Genomic DNA, 12,002 nt, shown 5'->3' with positions numbered 1-12,002 from the left:
TGTTTACTGCCGAAGGTGGCCACCATCTCACAACGAACAACAATTTCACAAACCAGAAGTGAGAAATCTGCTCTTGTCCATGGAGCAGGACAACATGAAGAAACCCCAAAGGTCTCCTGTGTCTACAGTACAGAGCCAACCCCTCCTGCACAGGTGACACCTCCTGCAAAGGTACTGAGCCCACAGTCCCGGAGTACCTCTCACTGATGCAGAAGAGGTTCTCAGTGCACAAGGGCTCTGCCAGATTACACTTGTGAAGACGTACGTGCTTTCTTTGTTCAGGCATTTTGACTTTGCCATTCCCCTGCGACTATCCTCCTCCATCTCTCAGTTTCTACTGCCTCATTTCCTTACACACCTTCTTGGTGGAAATCACCTCCTTCCTCTTCTTTTACAGTAAACACTGAAGGGAAGCGCTATGAGACACCACCTTGGAAAACGAGGCCCCTCAATTTCCTACAGAAGGCAAATGGCACACAGGCTGCAGCAATCCTGCACACACCAACTTCACATGTGGGCTACAGCTGAAGCTCACTGCCAGTCCACCAAGGCTTTGATGCAAGGCAGCATAGTACCATGCTAGCCAGTGTCTTAGTTCTTCCTCAGCAGGCTTCACCAAACAAATTTTGTAATAATAATTTCCTGCATCAATAGTTGTAGCTTCTTGGGTTGTGAAGCCTTTTATCTTGTATTACCTCTGCCCCCTCCTGATTTCAAACAGATTTTGAAGGAGCCTTACAGCTCTGGGACAAAAGGAAAATGATATTGCTTTATGGTTTGAGCCATTTGACTTGTGAGTGTACCATGAGGCTGCAGCCTCAGTGAATCTCGACTCTAGATGAGAGAATATGATGACGGTTGGCAGCTAAGGCAGAGAGCTCTGAGAGGATGGGGCTGGTGGGTATATGGGAAATGGTGTTTGGCTACAGCTCTAGGATGTGCTGGTGGGTGCCATGCCTTGATTTATGTGTCCAGGATAAAGGGCAGCTGGCAAATGACTTAGAAATTATTTTGCTCTCTGTTAACACTTCCCAGGAAGGGCTGGACTAAACACTGCTGTGGAGACCATTAAACTATTGTTATTTTAAATCAGGTCCATCAGAGGAGACAATAGTGTCTCTCCTTGGTAAGGGCCTGTTCTGTGTTATTAGGAATGTAAAGTACTAGTTAAAATTTTCATTACCTATCTACCAACACTTCACTATGGTCCCAATAATTGGACTCATTTGCAGTGTTTTTTCTTTTGTGTTCTACTTTTTGGATATTGCCAAGGTTACCTTGCATAAATAAATCACTCAAGTGCACCTGTATCTATAAAGCAGAGTCCTTCTTCACTGTTTTGGGGCTTCTGATACGTTTTGCTGATTGTTCTGAAGCAAAAGTAAATCAAGCAGAAGTAAATCATGGCATATTAGGTTGTTTGGTTTTGATTATGCAAAACTGAACAAAATTGTCAACCTGTCATCCCATAAAGCCCAGAGGACAGCTGGCCTTTCTGCTGTTCGATGGAAACTGGGATTAAACCTCAGTAGAACTTTGTTGAGCATAATCACGTATTATATCAAAGGAAGCAGGGAAGAAGCTATCTCAAAACAGGATTAAGGGATTGCCAGGCAGAATTCTTTCCAAAGTCAGATTTTATCTGTGCTTTTCATGCTCTACAAGACACCTTTTCTGTCACATTTTTCCAAGAAAGAGCAGTCTGTATTCACTGTTTGTGCGTCTACAGCACCGATGGGGTTTTAGTTACAGAAGAAGATAAAAGATGGTGCCAGCTGTACCCATTTCACTGTTTTCTGAACTACCTGTGTGACAAGTAACACAGAACCATAACACATGTCAGTTTTTGCTACAAAGAACCTTTGAAATTCTGAAAGGATCTGGAAATTTATATTCATGTTGTCTTAAGAAAATTTTTTATTAATTTCTACAAAAGGAAGCCTGGTGGTTTTAAACAAGCTAAACCAGTTAGATATGTGGTTTCTGATTTTTTTTTTTTCCCTGTTAAATTAACTTTCTGCTGAAAAGTACAGTAGGCTTAGGCTTGTATTACAGTGTGTAACTTGAACTTTCCCATGTTTTCCAACCATTTGACCTAATTAGCATGGGCATCTGAGCAGTTTTGCCTGAGGTTGCAATAACTCCTGTGACAGAGTTGGTGAATGGAGAAGGGGAGAGCACTGACGTTTTTCTACGCTATTTTGTCAGTTTTTTCCCCCCATGTTCCTTCTTGGTGATGCAGCTGTAACCAAACCGAACAGCGAACAGCTGCTTGTGCAGTCCCTGCCAAAGCTGCTGCTGGGCTGCAGTTTGCACTGCAGCTGCCTCCTGCCCTTCCCACTTCTGTCCCTCTGTCTCTTCCTCAGCTCTGCCAGCTGCCCTCTTTTCAAATGTTCAGGTTTTCTTAGTACAACACAAGACAACAACTAGCCTTGTTCTGTTAGTGTCCTGGTTTTAGCTGGGATAGAGTTAATTGTCTTCTTAGTAGCTGGTAAGGTGCTATGTTTTGAGTTCAGTATATGCAAAGAATGTTGGTAACACACCGATGTTTTCAGTTGTTGCTAAGTAGTGTTTAGTCTGAAGGCAAGGATTTTTCAGCTTCTCAAGCCCAGCCAGTGAGAAAGCTGGAGGGGCGCAAGAAGTTGGCACAGGACACAGCCAGGGCAGCTGACCCAAACTGGCCAAAGGGGTATTCCATACCATGGGACGTCACATCTCGTATAGGAACTGGAGGGGGGAACAGCTCGGGGACTAACTGGGTGTCGATTGGCGGGTGCTGAGCAATTGCACTGTGCATCATTTGTACATTCCAATCCTTTTATTATTACTGTTGTCATTTTATTACTGTTACCATTATCATTATTAGTTTCTTCTTTTCTGTTCTATTAAACCGTTCTTATCTCAACCCATGAGTTTTACTTCTTTTCCCGATTCTCTCCCCCATCCCACTGGGTGGGGGGAAGTGAGTGAGCGGCTGCGTGGTGCTTAGTTGCTGGCTGGGCTTAAACCATGACAGTTAGCTACATTAAACTGGAGAAGATCTCATCACTGCATATGCTTATCTAATCTTGTGGTCAGCAGCACCAGCGTGTCATCAGGCTCTGTATTAGACAAGTTAGTTTTACACAGCCACACATACAAACTCGTATATATTTATATGCATGCAGTCTGTTTGTACTCAAGTCACTTCCAAAACCTCCCTGTTCATAGGGCTACAAACTTTGCATTTACAGAAGGCAAATTTCTTGTCTCCTTCAATTAAAAGGCCCTTTTGTTTTCTGAGTGAGTGAGGCTAACTGTCCTTCTCTGTACAGACCATGATGTGATTTTTTGTTCATCTTGTGAGTTGGTAACCAAAATTACATACAGGATACTTGGTGAAACTTCACCTGTGTCTTGATTTCTCCTGGACTTCTGCCTTCTTTTCTCCAACTTACTTCAGTACCACTGCTCATAAAGAGCATTGGATTTACGGGTATCATAATACTTCTCACCTGAACACTGCCTAGTTGTGGTTATAGTGGGGGTCTTGGTTTTGTTTCTGTTCTGTATCACTGAAATGTCTTCCTCCCTTGTGTCAGTGGAAGAATGAGGACAATCCCCTCTTTCTAGGTCACTGTCTCCCAAGGTACGTGACAGGTGGAGCAGGCCATGTACTCCAACATCTAGGTTGGCTCGTCGGCCAGCATTCCTGGGGTTTCATTTCATGACACAGGAAAACAGAGCGATGTTCATTCATGTCCTGCCACTGTCTAGTGTCTTCATTTCTCTTTGCTTCAAAATTATATTTGAGGTATTTTGCCTATACTGAACATAAATACTCTATGTGACTTGACTTGAGTAATGTTACACTTAATTCCGTTTCAGACTTACCTAGAATGTCTGAATCAAAATTGCTTCACTTCAGGGTGTTACTGTTATCTGAACTGTAGCAGATATAAGATAACGTGCTTGTGCTCTGACCTCCCATCCCTGCTTGCTTTTCTAAGTTTGATAGTGAGGAATAGCTAGGAGGGGATCCTCAGTCCCTTGCCTGAAGACCAGAACACCAACTCTGGGGTCTGGAACAGCTGCACTCTGGGAACAGCAGATGCAATCAATATTTCTAAATATTTAACTTGAACAAGAAAATTGCTGGCCTGCTCTCAGCAAACAATGGTGAGCTATAAACAATATGTGGTTTGTTTTTTTATTCAGACAGTTACTCCTTCATTGAAAGTGTCAAACAGCTGTCTACAAGGAATAACAGATGATGTTATGAATGAGGCACTTCCTTTAGTTTCCTTAGAGTCGGTCACTTTCTGTGATGGCCACTTACATTCTTAGTGTAGTTGAAATACTAGACTGTACCGAGGCTGGAAGACTTAATTGCCAAGATGAAAAGGGAGCAGACGTTACTGAGGTTTTGAATGGCCGTGGCAGTGTTTCGTCCTAGAGAGGGAAATAACTCTGTGTGTGTCCAAGTGTGCAGCATTCACCCAGTACTAAACTAACCTCAAGTAGTTGGATGTTATTGTTGCATTACTGTTGATTTGGGGAGCAAATCTGTAAATGGCTCTTCTCTCTGTTTGTGGATTCTTAGTACATAATTAACAGAGCATCATGCACGCTAACCTAAATGCTGATCAATCCTCCTAGCTAGTGGTTCTTAAACTAGTGAACTTCTATATAATTAAAGATGTGAAAGTACAACTTCAACTTCTTGCCCTTTTCATCTGCTGTCCCTTCAGGCTGTGCAATGACAAACCTATGTACAATTCCATTTCAAGCTGGAAGGAGGAGTAGGTTTGGACTTGAAATATACTGACGTTCATGACTTCTGTGTGACCTTCAGATTTCCAGAGTTTAGTATCTTGATTCAAGAAGTGCTACTAAAACTCATTTCTGTTCTGTTTAAAATCGGAGAACAGTAAAAGCCTATAGCTAAGCATTCAGGTCAGCCCAAACCAGTATTTTCTGCAAGTGGAACATCTGTTCTCTCCTTCTGTCTGGATCGTGATCAATTCTATCACACACTGCAATACATTATCTTAATATTGTGTTTTACATCTGTAATATTACATCTTTTCATCTTTAACTCTAGTAGTGCATCATGTTGGTAAGACTGGCTCTTGACTTACCTTAAACCTCTGATTGTGAAAATCCCTTGATTTTTCAAATAGATGATATAATTCATAACTGCTGTTTCTCAAGCCAGATACAATTAACAGCCAACTGGATATATACAGTGACCTGGCTCTCCACAGCTAGTTTTACAACTGTCTGATGGCTATAGCTGGTACTTTCCATAGTAGATGATGATTTGTTTGAAGGCTCAAACTGTGAGATGCTGTAATTAAGACAAGTGGAGGATTTGTGGATGGATATCTAAAAAGATTTGGACGATGTATCACAGAAGCTCCTGAAGCGGTGACTTGGGAGAAGAATAAAAATATTACCTACGATATTATTATCTGTCACAAAGTCTCATCAAAATTAAACTGAAGTGTGTCCGACTATTGCTATCTGAATATTTCCTTAAGGTTATAGTAAACATGTTAATTTTTAACATGTTGCAGAAACTTCTTTTTACTTGAGGAGCAGTAACTGACTTGTTCTCATGTTCCCATACACTTATTTGATATTGCCATACTGGGAGCTCCCTTGTACATGGGACTCCCCTATCTACGGCTATGAGCCTGAGTAACGGCCTTGGTCTCCTTTGGTGTGATTTCTGGCTTCTTCCCCTGAAATATCAAGTGTGTACTTAGTATGTGCTAAATATATTAATACAAATACGTGCTCAACTTCTTTTCTTACAGGTGAGAGCTCAGCATCTCCAAGAGCTTCATTTGATACAAGCATCAGATACAGATGAAGGATATTGCTTAAAATCAGTTATGTTTGGCTTTTGTGTTATTGCTCAGGTTTTTTAAAACATAAAAAAAAGCCACCCCAGCAGCAGTGATTTATCTTAAGACTCAAGGGTTTTGTGTTGGTGTTTACAATGGCATACCCAGAATAGGTAAAATGTACACCATCAGCCTCTTTTACAGTGAAGCACAGAACAGTTTTGGAAAGTATGTGAGCAGTTGCAGTTAAAGCATGAGGATAAATATAGCATATGTCAGATGGAAAACGTTAAGAACTTGGGAGCTGCGAACTATCGTTTAGTAGTCAGTGGCAGTTCTGTCTGACAGCAGTGTTTCTACTTGGCTGCAAAAATACTGTTAGATGTGAGTAGCTAGGGAGTGGTGAAGTGAGAGTGTCAGTTAAGGAGCAAAAATAAGCAAGAGTTCCCTAGAAGTGTAGGCTAAAGACGCTGTATCTTACCTCTGAATGAATAATACAGGATGCTTTTCAACACCCTTGTACAGCATTTCAACTTCTTTCTTTTTCCTCTTGCTTGTCTATGTTCCCTTTTGTAACTTCAGTAGGTTGCCTCTGAAGCTCTGTGTTAGCTTCATATCCCAATGGTAACAGGGACTTCTTCGAAGGGCATGTTTGTTGTGGTTTGAACCCAGCTGGTAACAAAGCCCCACGCAGCCGCTCGCTCACTCCTCCCCACCCCGGCCATGGTGGGATTTGGAGAAAATATGAAGAAAGGCTCGTGGGTCGAGATAAGGACTGGGAGGGATCACTCCCCCTTATGGTCACGGGCCATAAGGTGTTCCTCTCATATTCCAATCCCCCTACTCACTGCAGGTTCCCCTTCCTAAATCTGTTCTCCCAGAGGTGCTACCACCATCACTGTTTGGGTCAGCCTGGGCCAGAGGCAGTGGGGAAGCTTCTAGTAGTTGCTCACAGGAACCACCCCTGCAGCTCCCTCCCCCACTACCAAAAAAACCCCCACCACACAAAGCCAAAACAATGTTAAACAAAGCCAAGGTAGTTAAGTACCAGTAGTGGACGATTAATTTGAAGTTAAAAGAGGACAACCAAAATATCAACATTTTTTCCTCCTAATGAACTGGAAAAACATCTTAGTATAGTAATTTGACAAGTCTGAGAAGTTGTTAAGTTCTCAGCAGAAAAAGGTATTCCTTGCTATAAACAATATAAATATACCGTGATCTGTAATATCGTTGAGCTAGTTTGTGGTTTTGGAAGAAGTAAGATATTTCTCTTAGATATATTTTAAAAGAATACTTCCCTTGCTAACAGCACTATTAGTGAATATTCTAGGCATGTTTGATCTTGCTTTAACCTGCCTGGCTCAGTGCAGTGAACAGCCTTGTCACTGCACAGGACATGGAGCTGACAACAACCCTGTGAACTACAGCAGAAATGAGTATGATCACCCTCAAGTCACTTCCTGCTCTTTCTCTGGTACCGATGCATGAGGAGTTATAAATTTAGTAATAGGCACAGACACTCTCAAAATACCCTGGAAGAAAATCAGTTCTGCTCCCAGACATGTGACTGACTGACTTACATTTTTATTGTAGACGAATTTTTTGTTCCTTCAGTCAGTCCACTTCCTCTAACACCAGAGTCCCTGAGCAGAAATCACTGAGCTACAGCAATCGTCAAGTCTTAGGGTAGACTGGAGAATGAATGCATAATAAATTAACCAGAAACCATGAAAACCAAAGCTAGCCAGTGTAAGAGAGAAACACACTACTAAATATGCTCTCCAGAGACTTTGTCTTAAAACCTTACAAATCCTTTTTCTTCCCTTGCCAAAAATCTAACAGAACTCTTGCTTGTAAGCTGAATCAGTAACTCCATGCTTTCAAATAGTATTTAATTTTTTTCTTGTGGACTTTGTAATCATCCTCCACAAAGCATGTGGATTAACAGCCTAAATCTCACTGAGTTGGCTTTCGTGGCTTTTAGACACACAGAACAAAAACTTAAAATATGCTACAGAACTGGAAAAAAATTTGCACTGCCCCTACTGCTTAACTTTTTTTTTGCAAATAAAAAAGGTCAACTTCAAGCTGAACCTAACTGATGCTCACAGTAGCAGGAAGAGTAAAGTATTTGAGTGACAGGAGCAGAAAAAGCCTTCTCCCCATTGTCTGTGGTATCCCAGATTTGTCGTTCAGCCCTGGGAAAGCTGTGATGTCAGTATAGCTAAGATTCCTTTAGTCTGAGCTGCATAAATCTTAGACACCTTAAATATCTTCAGCTAAGCTGGGTAAACAGTGTAAAACAAAAGCTAGCAAGCAGGAGCAAACTTTTGCCTAACACGCATTGTCATGCTTTAAATACCAATATGTTGGATTAATAAACTTGCTAGATAAAAGGAGATAATTTTCATTCCACAATTTTTCTGTAAGTGTAAATTTTGTTATCTAGTTCTGTAGAAGCTTGTTATATTTTGCTTACATTTGCATAAATGGATAAAACACTTAAGGATTGCTTTAGCTTTTGAAGAGACCTAGGAAAGCTGAGTGGTATGTACAAAATAACCGGCAGGGTCAGATCAATAGTCTGTCTGTGGCAGCAGTGATGAGAGATGCTACTTAGGGACCAAAGAAGCACAGCTGTCTGCAGGCCATGTCCCTTCTGTTCCTCTGCCATCCACAGCAGTGAGATCAGCAATGTTAGAAGATACATTCTTGGCTTTTCTTTTTTATGTCTTTTTCAAGAAGCGTGGGCAACAAGTTCACAGACAACGGCTTTTCCTAAAGGTACCTCCATAGGATTCTTGACTGTGGGTCTTTTTTCCCCTTCTCCCATATTCCCCAAGTCAGATTATAGGTAGTATTTATAACACGTAATCAAAGTGTTAGGTACTAGCAGTACCTAATGTCTCATCTGCTTTTTTTGTGTTTTCTTAAACAGGAAGATGAACAGAACGTAACAGCACTTTAGGACTTGACTTCTGATGGGCTGGATCTTTTCTTGGCAGGAGTTTTTGAAGATTCATGCAGTGAAAGAAGAAACGGCCAATGGCTTCAGAATCCATGGTGCCAGAGCAGGCAAAACAACATCTGGTAAAGGGAAAAAGGCGGCAGCAGCAGCAGCAGCAGCAGCAGCAAACTAGGTCTTCCAACAGTGATGGTGAAGATGACATCTTTGTATTTGAAGCAAATGAGGCTTGGAAGGATTTTCATAGCTCTCTTCTTCACTTCTTTGAAGCTGGAGAGCTCTGTGATGTTACACTGAAGGTGATATTGTCACACATCCATTTCATTTAACAGTCTGAAGATTAAGCTACAAATAGGTGTGCTGGAGGTGGCTGTGAATTTAGGCAGGGGTATTGGAAGCCATAGAATAGCTGTTGGATCCGAGGTATCTCTAGATATGCTCATGGGTTTTTTTTCTTCTTATTTAGGAAGTTTACAACTGAAATGTAAACATTTAAGATATTGACAGTCTGAGAGAGGAAGTACATGACTTTGACGCCACCCAACTTGCCTTCTAAGCAAGTTCCCACAGTTGATCAGTGTATTACTGTGCAGTTTCAGCTCCTCGTAGCCTCTTTGTTCTCACACATTTTCATCCCCAATTTTATCTCTATTTTTGCATTCTCTGTTGCTCTGCTAGATCTTTCCTGGCAAACAGGATTTCTGCAACAAATCCAACTTCCAGCATTCTCAAAGAAAGGAAAAAAAAACCCAAAACAGGCAATTATGTTCTACAGTTGATCAAAGAGTAAAGGAGGAGGAGGAAAACAGTTTTATGATTCTTGCATAGCATTGCTTTAATGCATTCTTTGTAACTCAGCTGTATATTACTTATATCCTGATCACAATAAATTTATATCTAGCATCTGTAACAGTGGTTGCCAGCACCTACAAGTATTAAGTATTGCTTAGCTAGACATCTTAGTAGTGCAAGATAGTTATTTAAGAAAAATATACCTATACCAAGAACAAATGACAGATGCCTTTAAGAGAAATTGTTTGCCTGCCACTTTTACTATTAGATATTAATATGGAAAATCCTTGACAGGTGTGTGTCTCTTGTGCCCCCCCCCCCCCCCCAGTAGGCATCTCATCTTTCTAAAACGCTTGGGAGACAATGGAGGTCTCTGAGAGGAAGAGGGTTTCTGTCCTGCCCCAGTAGACAACAGGAGTAGAACAAGCCAGAACATTTTTCTGTTCTGCTTTGCAGCAGGTATTAAATTGCCTGTCACCAGCCATGGAGCAGGCACTAGATGCAGCAGCAAATAGGTCCAGTGCCTCATAACAGTTGAGTTAATGCTCACAGGACACTGAATGACAATACTGAAGCTGCTCCGGCCAGCACCAACGCCATGAAACAGAACTTGCCTGAGCTCGTCATCAGGTCTTTTTACATCTTGTCATTTTAAACGGTGTTTTGGGGAAGAAGGTTCATGTCAGAGCTCTTTAACAACCCTCCTCTCTTCCCTTTTCTTGCCCTCATCCTCGCTTTTCTCCCTTTCCACCCACCCTTGCGAAAAAGGCAGAAAGTCTTATTTTATAAACGTAGTTAAACGTATACTTGTGCTAGGGAGCTTGGCTTGCAAAATACACTTTACTGTGGCTGCAGCTTAACTTCCCCTGAGTTAGGCTTGTATTGTTCATATGTATTATTTGTGTGAAGCTACTTCAGTAATTTAAGAATATTAGATTGCATGACTTGGCTTCCAGTCCTCAAGTAGAGAAGATAATCTATGGAGGCTAGAGCAACCTAGGTATGTACATCTTACCGTAAGGCTTCCTAAAGCAGTGATTTTCAAGTAACCGTTAACTCCGTCTTGAACTAGAATTTTCTGGAGGGCCTGATTTTTCTTTCTCTAGCGCTCAGGCATTTCTTGTGTTTTAAGAATAATGATTTCTCTACTGAACTTTCTGCTTTTGTGCGTGACCTCTGACAGTGAGCAATTCTGGCATTGCTGTTGTCAGACCAATTATTGATTTAACTGCTGGATCTTAAAATATGATAGTTAATAACTGGAGGGGAACTTTGATTTCAAAATACCAAGAACATACTAGATATTTAAAGTTAAGCAGATTTGGGTAAAATAGTGAAGCCACTTAATTCAAAAGAAAGATGCAATTAGAGAGTGGGATGATGGACAGAATAACAATCTCTGAAGGTGAGAATGGCCTAGGAGCTTTTCCTGATATAGCAGGCCAGCTGGTACCATCGTTTTGCATCAGTACTATAATTAGTTGGAATGCTGACATTGTGACAGTGATAAACCATGGGAGACTTCCTCTGCTCCAAAAAGTTAAAATCTGGAATGTCACCTACTGTACTGCTACTGTCATATGAACAGCTCCCTGTTAGAAGGCGGAGAGTGGCAGTTGCGTACCATCTATCTGCTTTTCTCCTGTTGGTCTGGTTTTTTGTTTGTTTGGTAGGTCTATGAATTGTTCCTTCTGGAGTGATCTAATTAACTCACACTGAGCCATCCATCTTTTCCTCTCTTTTAATGTCCATACTCTTCCATGTGTGTTTGCTTTCTGTACTCAACTTGCTGGTCACCAGGCAGGTTACACTTGTGTTGATAATACACACTTTTAAAAAGGGTAGAGCAATTGTGTATTGAAGCAGAGGTAGAAAAAACTCCAAATTCTCCGTTATAATTTAATATCCTTTTTTTTTTTTAAACTGCAAGACAGCTCAGTGTAACACATTCATCTGGAAATGAACATGTAATTCGAGTCTGTCAGGGAAACTGGTTGCTTAACTTGGCCATGTGCTTGTTAGTGCAGGCTGCAGAATGACAAAGGCTGTAAGAAAGCACTCTTGTAACACCAATAAGTAGTAGATTGTTCATTTACCTTCAATAGTTACATTGTCTTGTAATGTAATTGAATTCTAGAATTTTGTAAGTGAAAAGCTTATTTTGCGCTTTCTGAGCAGAATTTTGAAAAATGCCACATCTTTTGTGGCTAAACAGCTTCTAAAAATCCTTGAAGTGATTGGTAACTCTGAATAATCCCTGTAATAGCTGTTATTACAGTAGTTTTACATGAAGTTGCTTCTATAAACAGCATTATGAATTCCTCAACACTAGTAAAAGTCCAGAGGTTTAAATTAAGTAGTCTAAAAATGTCAGTTTACAATTCCCTGCCCCCCCAAACCTCTGAATACAC

General features: G+C 41.0%; 1 protein-coding gene across 2 annotated transcripts in view; it reads left to right on the top strand.

Moving 5' to 3' along the window:
- The window catches only part of LOC142033821 (kelch-like protein 8), a 138,670-nt gene that overhangs the window by 115,574 nt on the left and 11,094 nt on the right, over nt 1–12,002 (top strand). Inside the window, exon 2 of one of the 2 annotated variants that reach the window (XM_075034299.1) lies at nt 8,803–9,098. In XM_075034299.1, the coding sequence (XP_074890400.1) occupies nt 8,880–9,098 (219 nt within the window). In that variant the 5' untranslated portion in view covers nt 8,803–8,879. Of the gene's footprint in view, nt 1–8,802; nt 9,099–12,002 lie in introns of those variants that run through there. The other variant, XM_075034308.1, reaches the window with a different exon arrangement.

The sequence above is a fragment of the Buteo buteo genome, chromosome 1, assembly GCF_964188355.1.
Source record: "Buteo buteo chromosome 1, bButBut1.hap1.1, whole genome shotgun sequence".
Lineage (NCBI taxonomy): Eukaryota > Metazoa > Chordata > Aves > Accipitriformes > Accipitridae > Buteo > Buteo buteo.
This window is presented reverse-complemented; position numbering and strand designations above follow the sequence as displayed.